The sequence below is a fragment of the Pipra filicauda genome, unplaced genomic scaffold, assembly GCF_003945595.2.
Source record: "Pipra filicauda isolate LSUMZ 115617 unplaced genomic scaffold, ASM394559v2 scaffold184_size3518187_pilon, whole genome shotgun sequence".
Taxonomy (NCBI): domain Eukaryota; kingdom Metazoa; phylum Chordata; class Aves; order Passeriformes; family Pipridae; genus Pipra; species Pipra filicauda.
In genome coordinates this window covers 2,630,210-2,651,746 of record NW_024104292.1, presented here as the reverse complement: position 1 = coordinate 2,651,746, position 21,537 = coordinate 2,630,210, and the positions used below count along the sequence as shown (strand labels likewise).

The 21,537-nt window shown below is 36.0% G+C and overlaps 1 protein-coding gene across 1 annotated transcript in view; it reads right to left on the bottom strand.

The window, feature by feature from the left end:
* NBAS (NBAS subunit of NRZ tethering complex) overlaps positions 1-21,537 on the bottom strand; it is a 169,247-nt gene that overhangs the window by 144,054 nt on the left and 3,656 nt on the right. The window contains exons 2-14 of the mRNA XM_027750754.2: positions 20,645-20,699; positions 20,032-20,068; positions 18,214-18,291; positions 17,191-17,238; positions 16,062-16,105; positions 15,520-15,653; positions 14,673-14,806; positions 14,452-14,550; positions 9,716-9,854; positions 8,874-8,939; positions 5,239-5,367; positions 2,424-2,487; positions 967-1,160 (exon numbers count right to left, since the gene is read on the bottom strand). Of these exons, the coding sequence (XP_027606555.2) occupies positions 967-1,160; positions 2,424-2,487; positions 5,239-5,367; positions 8,874-8,939; positions 9,716-9,854; positions 14,452-14,550; positions 14,673-14,806; positions 15,520-15,653; positions 16,062-16,105; positions 17,191-17,238; positions 18,214-18,291; positions 20,032-20,068; positions 20,645-20,699 (1,221 nt within the window). The remainder of the gene's footprint in view (positions 1-966; positions 1,161-2,423; positions 2,488-5,238; positions 5,368-8,873; positions 8,940-9,715; positions 9,855-14,451; positions 14,551-14,672; positions 14,807-15,519; positions 15,654-16,061; positions 16,106-17,190; positions 17,239-18,213; positions 18,292-20,031; positions 20,069-20,644; positions 20,700-21,537) is intronic.

The window sequence follows — 21,537 nt, the reverse complement described above, 5'->3', positions numbered from 1 at the left end:
AATGTCAGAACCAACATCCTCCTTCCCCTTCTCCTTTACACCCTTTATATATCAGTTTGCTTAACATGCTCCACAAACCTTGACTGCATCTGGCTCCTGGATCTGAGGCTCCATCCCTTACCTACTGAAGTAGCAAAGCCTTTATAATAACCTGCTATTACCCTAAATGTCCTGCACCACCCCAGAGAGGACAGAACTATGGAGACATCTTTGTACACTGTTCTATAGCTTAATGCAGTACTCAGGAGTGTTTTCAACTTCCAGCTATTCAAAGCAAGGTCTTCTGCTCCATGTAATCTCAGACTACATATTTGGGCTGCAATATGCTAGTTACTGGCAGTATATTATCTCCAGAATAATACACCTTTCCAAAAACATACACACAAGCTTTGGTATGTACTGAGATAGTCTGATTCCAATATTATTTTAAATTTTTCTTTAAGATGTTTAATACCTATTTCAGTGTAAGCTTTAGAAAAGAGTAATTTTCTTAGTTTTGAAGAAAATTTATTTTATTAACTTTACTATATTCTACTCCTTCCTGGAATCCTACTAAAGATAAACAAAAAAAGTATCGTTTATATACTCCCTCTGTAAGAGGCATGTCTTTCAAAATGGAAGAGGAATGTTTGCAGTGTTCTTCAAGTGCACTAACAAAGCAGCGAAAACTGTCAACACAAACTGCCTCGTGCTGCAAGATTTCTCTCATTGCAACTCAACCTTCTAAGATTTTTGCCTCTATTCTCCAGAAGTTATTTGACAATCAAGTTTTTATTACAACAGTTAAGTTGTAGCAAGTTCAGAATTTCCCTACAATGCCTATCTAGAGATAAGGAAAAAGAACCACTTGTTCTATTACTAATAACAACTTCTTTTTATAACCACAGCCCCTCTTAGAATTACATACAAAAAAGCAAACTATTGTACTGCATTCCAAAAAGGTATCTGCTTGTGCACATTCCTCACCTCCAGACTGAGAAATCCTCCATCATGAGCTGAAGTGACCTGAGGAGAACTCTCAAACCATTCACATGACTTTCCCAGTAAGTTTCTTAACGTCTTGACTGATGACACAGTCAATGCACCAGAGCATCGAGCCAAGATGACAGAATTATCTGCCCACCAATTTACATCTATCAATGGGTAATAGGATTCTTTATCTAAAACAAATAAGAATGCACCATAGAAAGAAAGATCACTTTAAACTCTAGATAAGAACAGAAAAGACTTTCATTACTAAGAGATATGGCCTAATTTAACAGACATTTACTATTATATGTACAACCTTGATTCACTAAGTTTGTATTTTATATCAACTACATTTTACTAAATCAGTTCTGTGTTAAATAAAGCTGCTGAGAAGAAAAAAATCACTTAAAGATGTAATATATATAATTTATTTAGAAAAAGAATTCACAGTAATCTGATTTACTTGTACAAAATATGACAAATTTTAGATATTTGATAAAGACCTACTTCAATACCTATCAGGCCATCCTTGACCTGTCAACAAACCTAATACTAATGAAAATCAGAAAAGGCTACACTGCTTTTGAGGACAAGTGACAACTATGAACAAGGCTCCTAAAACAGCCTACAAGATGAAGTTGTTAGGAAGATTAAACTAACAAACCAAATAAACAAAAAAGTCTAGAAGATGGAAACTGTGGCATCTGCAAAACTTGATTGTGGTAACTGGATGTTGGGACAAAACATTCATCAGAGAGTTGGCTCAATTTGTTCACTACATGTCACTTCCCACTTCTCAGATGAAAACAATATTTCGCCAAGCAGCACTGAGAAGCAGGTCAGCTTCCCACTTTTCTACTTGTGCTTAGTCAGCAGCCTACCCAAGAAGGTCAGATGAATTAACCCGAAGACAGAATCACCAAGAAAAATAGTACAAAGAAACAGGGATCTTTTAATAATATAGATGCATACAAGCAGTAGCAAATGGATCATGGAATTGCTATTGATCTCTGCACTCTTGGAACAGCCATGCAATAACCAGCTGCTAAATGGCGGCACGCAGTGGTCTGAATTTTTGGAAAACAATAGACTGACGTGAGGCAAATCCAGTCAGAGGAAACAAAGCCCTTTGGTTTTAGAATTTTAAGCCAGTATCTTTAAATTACATTACCTTCCAAGATTTATTAGACATTCACAGAAAGAAAAAATGAAATCCTGTACTAACTGAAACATCATCATAGTTATGGCTACAAAAGCATTCCTAAGACAGAACTTAAAAAACCCCTATTGTAACACTCATTTAGCTATGCCATACCACAAATTCAGATCATACATACAATTTTAGTGACCATTCTGACTGAGATTTAATTAAGCCATTTCAGGTCTTTGTATATTTGTATTACTATTTTTATCTACACAATGGTATAAAATAATGATCTAACTGTACTGCATACCTTTTATTTTCTTTCTTTTTTCACTAGAGAGTTTCCAGTCTGGGTTGAGCTCATTATAGCCTGGCTAAAAAAAAAAAAAATTATGAGAAAAAAAAGGATTATATGCAAGTAAGTCTTTCTAATACAGAATCTGTTTATTTACACTATTGCAGACGCACTCATTTTTCAATAAAAATGCTCCATATAAATTCAAACTCTTCCTGAACATAAACATGCAGCTCCTGTAGCATCATTGTACATTTCTCCAGACAATTAAAAAAAAAGAAAAAAAAAAAACCCAAGCCAAAATAGACTTCTGGATTCCTAAAACACCATATTAGAAAACAAGAGTGCCACAAGACCTAGCCTGGTCAGCATTAAACAAAAATAATACCCTAAAGATTTTTGAAATAAGGGCTCTCCAGCAATCGAAAGCCAAGTGTTTGCTTTTCCTGTCTATACATAGGACTGCAGGCATACAAAAGTATCTCCAAAACAGTCCTCCTGTTTGCTCTGGGTAGTGGTCCTGTGTACCAGTCCAGAACAGTACGGCAAGTATTTTCTCTGGTTATTTTCTTAATTATAAAGCCCCTTTCAAGACTACTGCAAGAAAAGAAGCAGTATTACTTAATGATGTGCTGCAATGTTTAGAATTATGTTGCAGTGTTGTTGTTTTAACTTTGTTTAGTTAAAACAATATGAGAACACATGGGAACTACACCAATAGAGATGACAGAAATCCTGCCCCTAAGTGCAACACAGTGGAAATATGGGTACATTATACAGCTTAGACAACCAAAGTAGGCTTGGGTCAAGCAGAAAGTGGTTTTTAGACTTAATTTTTCAGTAGAAAGAAGAGAGTACTAATTGAAAGTAAAGATGAGTCCCCTCTAGAACTAATTTCACAAATATGTTTGGGTGACGATTACATAGGAATCGCACATATTATTAAAATATACATTATATTTGCACACCAGTTTCACCTACAAAAATAATTCTGAGAACAGTTACTGAATATTCTTTATATCATCCTCACTGAATTAAAGTCCCAAATACTCCTTCAGAATACATATTCTTTATTGCTAAAAAATACAACAACTCACTGAGTATCCTTGAGCAAATCTGTCTAAAGTGTACATTAAAAACAGAGACAGATGGATATGCATATATACACACACAACACTTTTCCCAGTACTACAGCAGAAATTTTTTGAGAGTTTTTTTCCCTTATGTTGATGTTTTTCTAAAATACTTTTCTAAATAAGCTTGAAATTACATTTCGATCTCATTTCATTACCCTACTTGGAACTGATGTTGGTTCATGTCTTGTAGGTTTAGAACATAACACACAGTGCTCAAAGTGAAAAGTCTTTCAGTGGCTTAGGGAATCCCTTGTGCTCTGCAGGTGCATGTTCAAATCCCACCCTCTGCAAGAAGGAAAATCTTGGCACGGGCAAAATTTTGTGCCCTGGCAGCCAGGAGGGCCAACCATGTCCTGGGGGCATCAAGCAAAGCATCATGAGTTGGTCAAGGGAGGGGATTGTCCTGCTCTGCTCTGCATTGGGGTAGCCTCACCTGGCATATTTTGTGCAGTTTTGGGCACCACAATAGAAGACAAGACACTAAGCTCTTAGAGAGCATCCAAAGGAAGGCAATGGAGATGGTGAAGGGCCTTGAGGAGAAGCCATATGAGGAGTGGTTGAGGTCACTTGGTCTGTTCAGCCTGGAGGAGACTGAGGGGAGACATCGCAGTCTGCAACTTCCTCGTGAGGGGAAGAGGGAAGGCAGACACTGATCTCTTCTCTCTGGTGACCAGTGACAGAACTTGAGGGAATGGCCTGAAGTTGTGTCAGGGGAGGTTAAGGTTGGATATTAGAAAAAGGTTCTTCACCAGAGGGTGTTTGGGTGCTGGAACAGTCTCCCCAGGGAAGTGGTCACAGCAGCAAGCCTGACAGAGTTTAAGAAGCATTTGGATGATAGTCTCAGGTACATGGAGTGACTGTCCGGGATGGTCCTGTGCAAGACTAAGGGTTGGACTCGATGATCCTTATGGGTCCCTTTCAACTCAGCATATGCTGTGTGAGTCTATGATCGATTAGTCAAGAAATTAATGGGAGGAAAACCAGAATACTTCACATACTAGTGTGCATCATTTCAGTTTTGTCACTTTTCAAACTACATTTCCTCATTAAAATAAAGTTTAATCTTTACTCAGAGAGTGTATTGGTTATTTAGAATTTTCTGTGAAAACTAATTAATTTTCAATTCCCAGTATTTAAACTCACGCTAGTTACACAAAAGTTTGCCAGTGTCTGAGCAATTCCTAACATAACTTTCTCTACTTAGTTTTGCAAACAATTCCTGCAGAAAGCAAATTACTTAATACAAATTGATTAATAAACTATTCTAGAGTGTTATCTGGCAGAAGGTAAGATAAATTTTGAGGGAGGCATAGAAGAACACATAAGACATCCAGCATAATTTGGTTTCAACCATTCAAATAAAGTTACCTGTTAGCCTCCACTTCTATTTTATAATAGCACTTCAATCTTCTTCTAACAGTGTTATCTACTTGGCACCAAAAAGGCCTCATGAAAAATTCATTGCAACATAATTGGTTCTTTTTCTTAATTTTTCAAGTTTATGGTTGATGGTTAAAACATAAAAGATTGTTACAGAAGTAAATACAGAGCTCTTGAAAAACATGGAATTGACTGGAAAGCTAGAATGTAGCTAAGGCACAGTTATCTGAACTACTCTCATCTCCCTATGAAAACACATCTCCAGAAGATTAATACATATATCTCAAGTTTTTAAACATGTAGATCCTTCTTACCTGATCAGTTTGGTCCCATTCTCCTTGTTGTCTGAGAGATGGAATAGACCAGATTGTCAGTTTTCCTGAGAAATGAATAGCTGCCAAAAGAGCTCCATCAGGAGAAAGATTCATCTTGAAAACTCCATCCTGCCAAACATTATGTCAAAGTAAACAAAAATACACACCAAGGAATACTCAAAAAAATTCCTCCAAAAATATTTTTTTCTATTTTAGGGGAGAAATTTGTACTATCTTTCATCCTGAAAATTTGACATGCCCTAAATTATAAATAAAAAAACCCCCTACTCTAGAAGAATAAAGGTGAAATATCCATTGTGGCATGGAAGAGTAAAAACAACCCATATAAAGGAAGAAAAGTCCCTTAACATGAACAAATCTTTAGGAATGTGAACTTCTGCATCACGTTGTTATACAGCAAATAAAACCTGGAAGTGTGGCATTCCTAGGACAAAGTCCCTGACAGTAATGCAGAGCTACTTGGAGGGAAAATTGCTCATCATTCTCTGTACAGAAAAAACCTTCAGCAGCTTCAGTTTTCTACTGTCCTGTCTCTCAGGTCCACCCAAGGAAGACTGTTACCAGAACACAGTTCAGTACAGCTTTTCCTCCCTGGGAGCAAACTAGTGGGTAGGCATTATTACAAACCAAATATTTAAATTTAAAAGAAAAAGAAAAGGAGATACAAGAAATACACATGTGGAGAGATCTTGGAGGAGCATTTCAGGACATCGTTCATTTCAGGACACTGAATCAGAATTTAGGAATCTCTTGAGTAACAACAGACTAAGCAGCAACACAGCAAGTATCAGATTAAGTCCATACAGATGAAATAATTCAACATCTGTAAGTAAACTTCATCAAGGCTACAAAAATGCTCCTGGATACAGTTTTCCTTCAGCTCTGGATACCCTAAGAGGCAAAACATACTTCTAACAAAATATTTCCTTAAGGATTCACGAAATCCCACACAACTACAACCAAATCTATATGCTATTTCCACAAGACCCTCTAAATATGCGCTCAAATTTTAAAGTCAAATTTAGCACCACTGCTATGGTAGCAATGAATAATAATTTCTGAAAATACATTTTATATTTATTCCCCCCGCTCCCACCACAACTACTATGTTTTCAGAAAGATCATTAGGTTCTTAGATAGTCTAATCTTCACTGAAAGACAGCAAAGTGCAGATTCTCCAAAATTACATTGTTTATAAAATTCCATTTTGTTAGTTCATTTTTAAAAACTTCCTAATAAAGATTCACCTACAGTAATGTTAAAACTGTCCAACCAGTTTTTAAGCCGACACTTCCCCTCTTGGAAAATACCCCAACATAAATGAAGTACAAAAATGTTAAATGACCTCCATCAATTAAGAAGTTTTAATGGTATTTCTACAGAACATTAGTAGTAGGTATCATTTGAAGATACAAACATTCTTTTCAGGTAGATATGTTATTTTGGGGTTGGGTTTTTTTATTACTTTTATTTCTTAGGCTTTCTAAGTTACATCTTTATGTCACAGAAAACTGACAATCGAGGAATCTGCTCACTGTTGTACAGTGGTTTGCAGCTATTGAGAGCACTGCTTAAATTCAAGCCTAAAGTGTGTTTTTAATTGAAAAGGGAAGCATTAAGGGGTTTTTTTAATCAGTTAAGCATTATTTATATTAGAAAAACTTCCTAAGTATTCTCTGATTATATTCTTAAGAAGCCAGAGTACTGTATTTTCAACTGTGGTTTGCCCAGGAATTGTACATGCCTACAATGGTAATTCTCTCTTTACGGATCAATTTGCATGCATAAAGAACAAAAGACTGTTAAAGGACTTAGAAACATAGAGCCAAAATACATAACCTGTTCAGATAACTGATAGTGGTATAAATCCCAGATCTTAAAAACAGGTAAATGTTTACTTAGTAGTCAGTAATTACTCTCTTGCTGTTAGCTTTAGATATTAACACACTCAAATTTACCGCCCACACACTCTTATCTATAAAAATTAATGAGTCTTTTGGCAAAGCAGGCAATGCTGCCTCTGCAAACAGCTTGACAACTTAAGGGAACTTCAAAATAAGATTTTGAAAACATCAGCAGGTTGGCACCTAACATTTTCTAAGTGTCACTTAAGGTAGGAACACTAAGAATCCAATACCAGTATAGCTAGTTCTAATACACAAGTCCTCCAGTTGCTGTGCCTGCCATATTTTAACCCTGGTGTTAATTTGCCACTGAGAATACAAACTATATCTCACATATTTAAGCCATAATCTCTGAAATTGGATCAAAACATTCAAGGATGAATAACAGTCTCTGCTTTTCTTTGTTAATTTAGTACTGGCAAGTGCAATGAAGTTGAAGTTTAGTATAGCTACACTCAGTACAAGCTTTTCAGTAAAAAAACTTTACTTCAGCTTTCTCTTTTATATTTTCAGTGAAGGAAATAAAATCTTTTCCATTCCACCCTTGAGAGAGATTCAGAAAGATTTATTTTCCCCTTCCAATCAAGCATGCAACTTCTTTTAACCAGTCACCTAAACATCCCAAAAGATCTATTAAGGTCATTTCCTAAGTCCATATAACTTCCAATCAAGCATTTTTCCTCTCAGGAGGACACAAGTTGAAGGTGGTAGACACATTCTTTACTGGTTTTTCTTTGTAAAGAAAAAGAAGGGGAAAAAATTTTTTTTACAAGAAGGGAAAGGGGAATAGAAAGAGGAATCAATCAAAGGCTACACACGATTAGTAGACAAGAGGTAAGAGAAGGTGGTGCAGTGGTGCATGGGCAGCTCCTAGGGTATATACAAGAAAGCCATGAGCACTGTGTACAAAGCCTTAGAAATACAGAAAGCACATACCTACACCTCAGTGTGACATTCTAACACCCACTCACTCAGGGGAGAGAATACAAAATCCATACCCAGGTTTTGTTAAGAACAAGTTGATTCTCATCAGCAGTTTTATTAGGTTCACATGCATCCCAGTAGTAGAAGTCTGACCCTTAATAAACTTTTGAAGTTACTTAGCAAAATGTTTCCTTAGTATCTCAGACTAGAAAAAATCAAGTCTTTGTGTCTGCCCTATTTAAGCCATGAATGATTAGTTTGAATCCACCCATTTTTTCTTCCCCACATTGTATGAAAATTTTGGGCTGTAAGGTGAGGGGGTTTTGTTGTTTTCTAGTGGGAGTGGGGTAGTGCAGAAGGCTGGGGTTTATTCCTTACTTCCCTCCTGGGCATATATTTGAGAAACTTATCACAATCTACTTTCTTCTTGTAGAATATGTAACACATCTAACATGATATGATTATTACATTCATTAACAAATAACCACGTGGTTTCTTATACCTTCCTTTTTGAATAAGTTTACATTTAATATTGAATCTACATCTCTAGACCTATTCCTGAAATCCAATGATTCAAGCTTCAGCAGATGAACTAATTGGATTTTTAAGAAAGCCAAATAAATAGCATGCTTCTCCATTTAATCAAAAAGAACAAACTTTTAGCTTTAATTTCACAGTGTTAAGTTGCATAAAGTAAAACCTACTTTTAGTCAGTTTCTCAGATAGTCATTAATGGACAATTATGTTAGTAAAATACATTTCTGAGGTAGACCTAGATCTTAATACCTGTTCTGTTCCCCGTCTGCTGTAAAATCTTAAATTCATAATCCTTAATAATCCTCTTCTCTGTGTCTGTAAAAACAGAAACAAATCATTCAATGAAAGACAATCACATACATTGTTTTATGCACCAAAAATTAAGTCATATCTCAAATACTAAAACAACTGTGCAGGATTCTTTAAATTTCCATAAAACTGCCCACTTCAAAATAACGCAAGGATAATAAAATCCAGTTTGTGTAATGTCGTCCACTTCATTAGGTATGTAACATGTCACAGGAAACCACTACTCATTTGCAATTAAATTAGCAGCTCCCTTATAATACTAAGCAATGCCTACATAAGACTAAATACTGGAATTTAAACTGGTATATTGTGAATTGATTTCAGTATAACCAAGTTGTTACTAAATCAAACATTTACTTCTACTAGAAGCAAAAGAAATCTAGAGTCAGAGTTAAACTGAAACATTTATTTCAGGCATGCTGTCTTTTCTTCTAAAGTAATAAAAGGACAAACTGGAGGTTTTTTCCAAAGACATATCCCAGTGTACAACTGAGGAGTTCACACATTTCCGTGTTGCAATATTTTTGTTCTTTCTTGTTGTTTTGGGTTTTAAAACCCCAAGTGATAATCAAGAACTTAAATTTCAAATCATACTACAGAAAAAGCAAAAACAGACAGATACAGGGCGGGAAAAGATAACTACTTAAGATATTCACATCGTACCTTAGAAAATAGCAACAACTGTATTAAATTCTTCTTTCAAAAAGAGACATATTGAACGTCCAGTCAGATAATTCTGGCAGTGACAATATTCATCCAGTAAAATGAGGACAAATACTTACTATTCTAACGTCATCCTCGTAACTAGTGACCTGTTTGTAATGGGGAGAACCTGAGAGAATTCTCCAAGCAGATATCCCACAACCAGCTGCTTTAGATACTCCATCTTCATCTGTTTCACAGCCTCCTACAAGGAGAAGTCTGTAAAATATATAAAGGTATATTATGGTTTCATATACTGCCACATTTTTTCTCATAGTCTTAAGTCTAGAGCAGTCTGCTTGCAGCAACAAAAAGACTAAGTATACTAAGACAGTTAAGAGCCTCAATAACCTTTGTCTGTGGATAAATACCCTGAAATCTAAAAGTATTTAAATATTATTTGAGTGTCAGTTGTTATTTGTGGCATTTATACCTATCCATTCTCTTCTGTAGCTTTCCAGATAAGTCATAATTCCCAACATCTAAAATAAAGTGAGTTTGTCTACAAGTCTGAGTTTCTGCCTTACCATCAAAACTATAAAAAATTATAGCTTAAGCCTATGAAAAGTTCTGATCATTCTGTTCAAGCATTAGGTTTCCATTTATTCAGATGTGGCATAAAAGCTACTTCTCTTTCACTGAGGAACTGAAAGCATCAAGATTTGTTGATTCTGTTTTCTAAAGCCACTCTACTGATTATACATGTAATAATTTTGTTACACACAGTAGATGGCATTTTAAAAACTCTGACATAACTCTTATAATTATTGCTGATTGACATTAAACTGTATCAAAGTATTTTCCCTTGAAGCCCTTCCACCTTATTAACAAGCAGTTCTATATTTAACTAATGACTATTTTGATGAAAACTTTGAGAATATGTGTCTAAGTTTGTTTGGAAGCATCATTTTAACGAATAACCCAGCAAAAGGTAAAGTATCTGCAAAAAAGGTGCAACTGTAAGAGCCCAGAGCTCAGACCTGGGAATGCTCCATTATCCCTTTTCCAAGGCTGCATCACTCCTGAAGTGCTCTGCTCCCTAGGGGCTGCCACTCATACAGCTCAGCTCTGCCCTGAGTGCATTTCAAAACTTTTCCCACAAAAGTCCAATGAAAGAAAAAAAAGAAAAAAAAAAAGTCCAGGAAGAAAATTTCCTTCCCCATTTAATCCTCTTTAAGAGGACAGTAAAATTTATTGAATATTCCCAGGTCTCATGCTATTCACAAACCACAGAGGAATAACAAAATCAATTAGGTTGGAAAAGACCTCTGAGATCATCAAGTGCAACCTATGACTGAACACCACCACGCCAACTAGACCAACTCCAGGGACAGAGACTCCACAACCTCCCTGGGCAGCCCATTCCAATGTCTAATCATTCCTTCTGAGAAGAAATTCCTCCTCATGTCCAACCTAAACCTGCCTTGGTGCAGCTTAAGACCACATCCTCTTGTCCTGTTGCTAGCTGCCTGGGAGAAGAGGCAAATCCCCACCTGGCTACAACCTCCTTTCAGGGGATTGTAGAGATCAATAAGTGCCTAGAGAGCAGACAATGTCTGTAGCATTTTGTGCAGCACTTTGCAGAAAATGATGACCAGAACCTGTCTCTGTACATGTTCCGCACAATTGTGGTGATGCACTGCCAGGCTCAGTCCCCAGCACTCTCTGGAGCAGCTCCTCCAGCACATCAGAGGCCTTGACACAGACCACACTCTCAAGGGAGGATACAGATGTGCAGGTCTTGAACTGCTGAGACATGGGTCCAAGCAACCTGCTCCAGCTGATCCTGCAGTGAAGGGAATGGATTAGATGATTTCATGGGGTTCCTTCAGTCTTAAAAAATGACTGCAGTACCTCAGGTGCACTCTATTCTACAGGTTGCTACAAAGTAGGGTTGAAGATAACCAGTTAACACTGGTCTTGAGAACAACAACTTCAAGTCAGGCATCCAAGAAAAACTTGATATGCCATTCTTCATTCATCAATTTTGGTACAACAAAAAAATTTCAACTAAATCTGAAACCCTTCAACTCTTTCATCACAAGGCCTTCATCGCAAACTTTAGGCTTTAACATCAAACATTTTCTCTAGCAGTCTTACTATGGATAACCCTGAGGTAAGACATTCAGTTCCAGATTAAGATATTCAAGCAGTTGTTGAAACTTACATTAGAGCTCACAAAGAGTTCACACTGAAGCAGACATTAAAGTTTTGTCAACTAAAGTGCACCATAAATTCCATCCTAGATGAAGACTGCATCACAAGAGGACACCAACATTTGGTATCTAAATTAAGGTATGTAACACATTTTAACAACAGTGAAATTCATTATTAGACTTTTCCCCAAAACTCTTGCTTCAGATACATTCCCTACTGATATATTCTCTTTGCAATTACCATACATCTAGTTGAAAAAATTAAGTGCATTAAATTCTTAAGTGCTCTTTTATTGCTCTGTAATGGGTAATGCGTAAATACACAGTAATACAAAGTGCAGTAAGTCAAGCCTTACAAGCAGTAAAGATAGTCCAGTGTAACTTCACCATCTGAGGCTGAATGAAATGCAGGAAAGCACAAATTGACAAAGTTGAACTTATGCTAAGTGATCAAAGTTCACATTATTGAATATGAAAACTTTCAGGTGTCCCTATATATCTACCATTTTATTTAATGCACATTTTTAAAGTGCCTGCCTTCAACTCTTTCTGGGTTTTTTTTTTTGGTTAACAAGAAAATTTCAGCAAGAGACTCTGATCATGAATTTAGAGTTCTCCAATGTCAAATTTAGGAGTTTTCTACCACAGATTAAATTCAAAACAGAAAGTACTTGCCTATATGAAGGGCAAAACATCAGTTCTCTTGCTTTCGATCCATTCCATCCAAATGTGCATTCTTTCAAGCACCAATTTTTCAACTTTACTAAGCCAGTTAACTGGCTTATATCTCCTGCATATAGCAGGAGATACTACAATCACAGGGGACTCCATCTGACTAGTTTTATTTTCATGGAATGAGTCATAATATTTCCTGGTAAAAACAAGTAATTCCTGAATGTGTATGCCACACACATTACAAAAACTTATTAGGTCAGCAGCAGATAGAACCACATTTCTCCATGTAAGGAAAGGTCATTTCTCTCCCTAGAAAATCTGCAACATGGACAACAAAAAGAGCTATGCCAACAATAAGCTTCCGTAAAAAGACAATTTTAATGACCAATGTTCTAAGCACAAACCCAGCACTGTCTCTTGTTCTTTTACTTCATACTAATATCAAGTTTTAAAAACATTAACTTAAGATCTTACAAGAATAGTACGAAAAACAAAGATATCACTCTCTTCAAGGTGGGAGGAAAGAAAGAAAACAAAACTTGACATTATTGCAATTTTTCCGTTTCTTCTAAATCTCTATGGCAAGAAGTTGTCACTAGCACACACAAAGCAATGTCCATACTATTTGCTTGACAACTGCTTTGCTACATATTTTCTTGCTAATGGATTCATCCATTATAAGAGTTTAACAGTTCTGACGTCATTTACTCAAAAAGTCACAAAAATTAAAAGCAAGCATAACCATCTATAATAACATCAGAGTAACTACTTGACTCTTCTTTGAATATTACCCAACATTCTTTGCAACACTTACTGTTCCAGCAATCTACTTCCTAATATTAGGACCAGAAAAGATAACTTTGGAAATGGTGTCAGAACCATTAACTCTGGTCTGATCAAAGGAAACAATGAGTCGTTTCTGTTGTCTGGTCAGGTAGTGCTACCAAAGCTCCATAATCCTCACTTACTACATCAAAACTATACATTTAGTATACTGAATATTAATTATGTGAAATTATTAGATATGAATTAAGTAGCAAGAAGGAATCATAAGGAAAATTAATCTCTCAAAATAAAAAGCTAGAAGAACATTACATCTCATTAACAATAATCTTTTTTCCCGAGATAGATAGGACAGGACACTTAAAATTCACTTAACACTGAACAATAAGAACAAGTTTTTAACAGTGAGCTTCTTCTGGTATTCCATAACAAAGCCTAATTTCCATTTAAAACTAAACAGTGAAATAACGTACTGCACTAATGGGTTCAATCCTAGTAGATGTAATAGAAGAAAAATATCTATAATGAAGTTTAGTCCCTACAACTGAAAAGAAGTAGGAAAAAGAGTTGCTGAATTTATCTTGCTATATAGAAAGTTGATATTAAAAAAATAGGCACATTTTTAGCATAAGTAGTAGGCTAACCGGTACCTATTCCAACTACATTGGGTTCAAGAGCAGGCAGTCAATTAGGCCACCTTTCAAGTCTTGTTTCTGTAACCAACAGCTTATTAGTAGAGAAAATACATCACAGGACAACTCCAAATACAGAAGCCTGGCAGTTCCAGTCAGAACACTAGGGAAAATGGGGTGGCCAACTAGTCCAGCAGTCAATTACAAATTGAAACAAATAAACAAACAAGAAAAAAAAAACTCCAACCAAACACATATCAGCCTTTACCCCCACCACACTCAGAAATGTCTTTTGAAGCTACTCCTAATATTCTACAAAATGCATGCTGCTTATGCAAGGTACTCAGACAGAAAGGACAGACCTTGACTTTCATTACCTAATTATTCAAGTGAAATCAACTAAGTCTTCTTTCATAGGTAGAAAGAGACATGACTTATTACTGATGCACTAAACACCAATTTTAAAATAGGGGGGTTTTCTCCCCCTCTATATCCAACACACTTCAATGCTTATTTTGCCACTTTTGTTCATCATTTACATATCACTGTCAGGTAGCAGAGAGCACTTACCTGTGACCAGGATGATAAATGACGGTTGTAATACCATGGGTGTAATGGCTGCTAAAGTTGAAACTATGACTTTCTTGAAAGCTCTGATTTGTTCCAACACTATGTATGCAGGGAAAAAAAAAAAAACATGGATTATTTCAGATTTATTTTCTAGAAAGAGTAGAAAGAATTCCTTTGAAGTTCACTGCACCTTCTTAAACTAAGTCAAAATGTATGCTTACCTTACAAGATAACTTCTCAGTTCTCCACGATAATTAACAACGAGCAGTTCAGCTGACCATTGAGCACTTGCTTTGTATTCTAGAAAGATCAATCCAGCAATAGCATAACTCAGATCTCCTGGAAAACTTGCTGTCTTTACCCAAAAATGAAGACAGACATTGAGAGAGAAAGGAGATTTTAAAAAAAGTGTCTTTGTTACTATATATAATTTATTATATTGTATTAAAATAATAAAACGCTTTATAGTTTGTATTAGTAACAAAATACACCTCCTTTTATCTTTCTTTTAAAGAAATCTTACTACTATAAATTCTGCAAAGACAATATACTAAGGAAATACATTTCATTCACCTTCACAAATCAGTTTAATACAACCTTTGAACATACAAAATAGGAAATATATTATGTGGGGCCTGTTGACAGCAGTTATCTACTATCATACCAAGCAAAAAAATTCCTCATGTTGCTCTAGCAGCAATATTTCTGGATTTATAATTGACTCTGTATATGAAATGCAGATCTATTACTACTAATTGTAATTATTTGCACACACACTAATTAGGTGATTCTATATTTTCACTATCCAATGTACTTGCAGATCTACCACAATTCCAAGACAGATGTAAAACGCCCTCTGTGCTGTTTTAAGGGCTACACGTCTTCTGTTGATCATATGATGGATATATTATAGTTAAACTTTTTATGGTCCGTTTCTGCATTGTATTTGCAGTGTAAACATTTATAGCAATATAAGTCATGACTTTAGAAAGGTCCAAGAGTGGAAATTATGCATGACCCTTAAAAAAAGTTCCACTATATCAATATTTAATCCAAGAGAGCACATACCGGTGAAATGACCAAAAGCTCACTACCCATCAGGTCAAACACTCTGACTGTTCCAGTGCTTTCAGCATAAGCAAGTAACGTACAGTCATGACTCCATGCCACTCTCCTCCACTGAGGGTTGGGATCCTTTGGCACTGTGAAAAAGGAATAAAGTTATTAATAAAAGTGAAATATAAATATAATCCCTTAAAAAGAACAAAAAGTCAGTTGCATCAAAAAAAGGCCGGGTGTCTACCTGCATTACAAGCTTATTTCAAAGGAGGGTCAAAAAAGAAAAGTCACCCGTTATGTCTCCTAAACCCACTAATTTTAACTATCATTTCATTTCAGATTCAGGTTTCTTTCATATGTTAATCATCACAAAAAGCAGAGGCAGAGGGAGGGTAATGGAGCTAGTCACAAAGCAAAACTATTACGAGATTCTTCGCAATAGTTTTTAAGAAGTTACAACATTATCATTAAACTAAACCAACATCACCATTTAGCAATGCATGAATAACAAAAAATGATGACACTAAGTAAGCACATAGAGATTGCCATACCTTGACATTTTCCAATGATGGATACAAATTCATCTTTTGCAGACCTGCAGAAAAAAAAAGACTCATATGAATTTAAATATGAAAAGACACTATCCAACTTTCCATAATAAACAGAACACTAGAAAAATATTCAATTCAAAGGCCTGCACACCTTAACTACTTGGTCAAAAAGCAGATAGTAGCTTTCGCCCTTAGGCAGCTACAGTAACTAATACTAGTATTTTAGACGTCCTCCTCCCACTGCATAAGTACTAACATCCCTCATTTATTTGTAATGCTGTTCAAAATAGGATAGCAACATTTCAGCGCTTCATATAACTTTAGAAAAAAAAACCTAGTCAGTATTCTTTAGGTTACAATTTTAGAAACAATGCAAGAATATAGTTACATTAATACAAAGAAACAAGATTTATTTTATAGTCTGTAAGCTGACATTTATGGTATTCACACCACTTTTGATTGAACAATTTTCATACACTTGCTTCTTTTACATATAAATAGAAGGTCTGACCTTCTAGCAAATGGATTTTTGTGAAGCAAGTAAACACACTCAATCAAGATCTGTTCTACAGCTAAATGTGCTCTTGAACTAGCAAAGGAGAGCTTCTTGTTAGAGAGCAGAAGGGAAAGCATCAGTCTTGATGGCAATCCACACTACTTGTAAAATAAGGTGAAGTATTATACACGCCAGCTACTCTACAGAGAAGAATACTGGCTCCTTGTCCCATTTGTTAGGAGAGAATTTCTAGAGGGGACAGAAAGGCAAAGGTTAAAAAGACCGTGATTTGTGTTGAGTATTTCAGAGCATCTTGATTGTTTTTCTTTCACATCTTGAAATGGAGAGAGAGGGAGAGAGAGATACTTACATACAGCTACCTATAACATTTATAACTGGGGGATAAAGGAGGGGTTGTGTTGTTTTGGTTGTTTTTTTTTTTAATGTGGAATTGCTGAGAACTAAGACAAACAGAAGGTTTCTGCTTTTATGATTATTCCATGGATAACTTTCACAATATATAACACTGCAAAATGCAGAAAAATATTTAAAAGTACATTTAGTAAATGACTAGAAACACTTTCTGAGGACTCCACAACTGTGTTCATGAAGCAATAGATAACACTAAATTACCTGATTTCTACACATTGGTCTTGAACAACTGCCAACAATTTACCATTGCTGAAAGAGAAAATACAGGTTTGAAAGTTCATTTTAAGTCCATTCCTTACAGAATGTGCATCAGTCCTAGGGGCTTTTCTGCTAGGTTAGATATAAATTGCCTCTTTCATAAATCAAAACAAATTGGGAAATATCAATTTTTTACTAGAAAGAAGATATCAGTTCTATGAGATTCCCTTCAAGTCACTGAAATCTATCTGACATTCTTTTCTAGTAGCACTTAGAAAATAGAAACAATGTCTAAAATCTCATTACAATTGAGATCAGAATCAGATGCTGCTTATGGATAATTTTACAACAGCGACATCCAAAACTATGTATTGCTTTATCTGGAATAAACAACTATCATACTTCAGTAAGTTATGTAGTCTACTTAGGAGCAGGTCTCCTGTCTTTGTACCTAACACACAACATAAACTAAAACCTTCCATACTACCTTCAAGTCACTGAACCATTTTTCTTCATATATTTATGCTTATTTTTAAATGCCAGCGACCTTACTGATGTTGCTAAAATTACTGCAGAACAGCTGGTTCTAGCACTGGAACTCCCACTTCTCTGTACACGCAATAGCAGACAAGTCTTGAGGGTATGCATTCACTTTCCACAAATACAAATTACTTATTTTAAAATTACATATCCTGTCAAGTCTTTAACCAACCGAATTCAGGACTTGAGTTTGAGAACAACTGCACTGCAAATAACTTCACCTCAAAAGCCAGACAGACATTCAGACCCGAGCAGAGGTGCATTAACTGAAAGGAAGCAGGTGGGAGCCCCTTAGTCAGCACATTGAGCTTTCTTTCACAGAGCTACCTGTGAAAGCCTCCGGTATTTTTCTTGACCAAAAAGAATAACATGACCTCAGCACAATATTAACCGAGCATGGTTACCAGCAGGGATGGCGGGGAGAGAAGAAGAAGCATTAATACATTCACTACCATAAAAAAATGGAAAAGCATGAGAGCTGGTTACCTGGCAAGGACAAGGTGCCAGTTGATCTGCTTACTAACGAGACGAACCAGTCCAGTGGGCAGAGAAAATTTTGCAGGGCTGAAATACCAAAAACATTAGACTAAATCAGAACCTACACCTAACAAAAGCAGTACCTGAGATATACAAACCAGATAATTTAGCTTTAAGGCAACCATCAATCACCTATGTGGTTTTAGCAACTGAACATGAATCAACACTGCACCCTGCCAACAACAAAGGGTAACAACAGCCTTGTTTGTATTAACAGAACAAAACCACATATTAAGGGAAACAATCATTTACTCATCACTCTTTATACTCTGATCATCAGCCAGTTTTGGGACACCCATCAAACGAAGAACACCGGTAAACAGGAGGGCCCCCAAAGAGGGTTAGGGGACTGGAGCACTTGCCCTACAAGGAGATACCGAGGGAATTGTACGTGTTTAGCCTGGAGAAGGGAAGGCTTCAGGGAGACCAAACAGCAGCTGCCTGATACCTAGGAAGTTACCATGAAGATGGGAGCAACTGAGGTGCATGGCAGGAACACAAGAAACTATGATCAACCCTTTGGAGGACTTGGCAGTGCTGCGTTAACAGTTAGGCTCCAAGATTGTAAAGGTCCTTTCCAACCTAAATGTCTCTATGAATCTAAACCAGGTTCCAAATCGACATAAGGAAGGGCTTACTTCACCATGAAGACAGACAGGCACTAGAACAGATCAGAGAGTCTTTGGGATGTCCACCCTTTAACCTTTTCAAGACCTAGCTGGACAGAGCCCTATTGAACCCAATCTGAATTTAATGTTCTGCTTTTAACAGGACTTTAAACTAGAGGCCTCCTGAGCTCCCTCTCAAACACTTTTATTAAATACATGAAAATAGCAACTAGAAACAATTATAAAAGCTTGAAATTAGACTTTAAATGACTACTGGAGGGAGGGAAGAAAAATAATTTAATTCTGTCTACAACTGAATCCTCATAACTAGACTTACATGACAGTATGACGCCCAAAAATTTCACCTCCCCCACCCAAAAAGGGGGGCAGGTAGGTGCATAAAAATAAACCAGAATACCAGCAATAGGGAAAACAGCATTCCCTGCCAAATTCAAGTACAGTATTGTTTCACAGGAAGCCACATAAATACCCCTTTTCATATATCTCAAAACCAACAGAATATCCTTTAAACGGGAAAACTGATATCTTCAAACCTGCTAAGTGCACCAACAGAGTAGTAAAACCACACAGCTGAAATTCTTCAGAAACACTTTATTTACCCCAATATATTTCTGGGACCACTTAATCACTCTTTGAATCAGAACCCAAAATTTATAAATGGCACGAGTGCTGCTCAAGTAGTTATCAAGCTTTTTGTATGACAGTTTGAATTGTCAAGGAAAAAAAAAATCAAAATTATTACTCCAGAGGAAGCAAACCCTGCTGTGCCATCCTTAGGGCTTAAGAGAAAAAAAAAGGAAAAACCACAGCAGCTTCACTTGCAATATAGCAGTTGGGAGTGGGGAGGACAAATATGTGTTTGGAGAAAGATGACATCTCAACTGCAAGTTGACTTTCGCCTCCGGTAAAAGTACAAAGTCAAACTAGTACACACTAGCTCTTTTCTAGATAGGCTTCAGCTGTAACTTAAGGGGTTACAACTTAATTTATGAAAAGAGACCATTCTAAGCATTGCTTGGACAATATTCTAAAGAAGTGTTCAACTTTCCTCTCATTAAGAATTACGTTCCATCAAATTTTGATGGCTATAAAAATATTCCCAAATAGAAAAATTAAGCAATATTCTCATCAAACCTACCTGTACCAGAGGTACCGAAGCAAAAATAATGCAGGACCTACAATGGAAAGAGGAAAAAATTACATCTCTAGTGGTCTTAAAACACCCTCCGGCTTACAGAAATTCTCATGTTATAGTAAATGCAAATGTCAGATCGAAAAAAAAAATCACTATGAATTCTTGGAAATCCTAAGAGAAATTCCTACTAGATGAAAATGCAGTTCAATTACTGCCATTGAACACTTAGTTTATAAGGAAATTTTACATTTTGATTGTATTACATTGCATAGAACTGTCTTAACAAGTGAACAGCCCCATGCAAGAGCCGGTAGAGAAAAAAAAAGGAAAGACTCAACAACATTTTGCAAAACACAGAGTTTAAGTTCTTAGAAGTTATGGTTTATTAGTTAGGACATTAGAACATTAGTCCCAACAAACTAATAGAGACAAGAAAGCTCACAAAATTGACATAAGACTAAAAAAGTAATACTGACAATGAGAAAACATCTTCCTGAAAACATATCCTGCGCTCTATTTCCATTACAATCGCCACTCTAAAGGGCAGAAATTGTAAAATTTACAAGTAATCCACACATTCTTGGAAGTCATGAACATAAGAACAAGTTATATTTACCTGTAATTGCTCTAGTGATGATAAATGATGCACCATGTTTTCTGTTGCCTCTTGGCTGCAATTATAACAATAATGATCAGAGACTATATCACACATTTTAACTTAAATATAACATTCATACACAGATTCACGGATTAAATCTGCCTCCTAGCCTACAAGTTTCTTATGTATTTTCTATTACTCATGTCTTCATATAGTGAGTAATTTCACTTCATAAGCTAAAACAGGCTATAAAGTCAAACAATTTAAATGCCAAGATGCAATAAACAAAAACGTGCCACAGACTGTCTATTGATTCAACTTTGCCTCCATCTGAGTAGTAAGAAAAGACATCGACTTCTGATTATGTTCTCCTGTAAGGTATTATAAACTATTCCTTCTATCCCAAATTAATGCCAGAGTGATATGCTCAGAAGTCGAAGTACCTGGTGTTCAACATATTATGCTAATATCTAATTGCTAAGCTACATAAAGATTGCACATGAAAGTTTCAGAAACATCAAGCAAAACAAAGATTTTCTGAAGAAAAATTATTTTTACAACAAGTTATACTAGGTAACACAGCTGCTCTACTCCACACCATCTCACAAAGCCTTACCAGCAATCCTGTTCTACTTAAGGCAAAGAGGAACAACTACATTCAATATATAAATGAAAGCCCTCACCAAACACAGAAAAAAGGAATAGAAAACAACACAGGATGTATATTCTTAGCTATGAGGAGATAAAGTTATTTGCCAGTAAGAAAGCAGAAAAAAGATATGACACTGAGAAGATAACAAAGATAACCAATAAGGAAGGAATCACACACACCTCTTCAAATAAACAGTCATGCTTATACTTTTCTAATGAACATATTAGAGCATCACAAGCTGAGCATTAGAGCAGGTAAT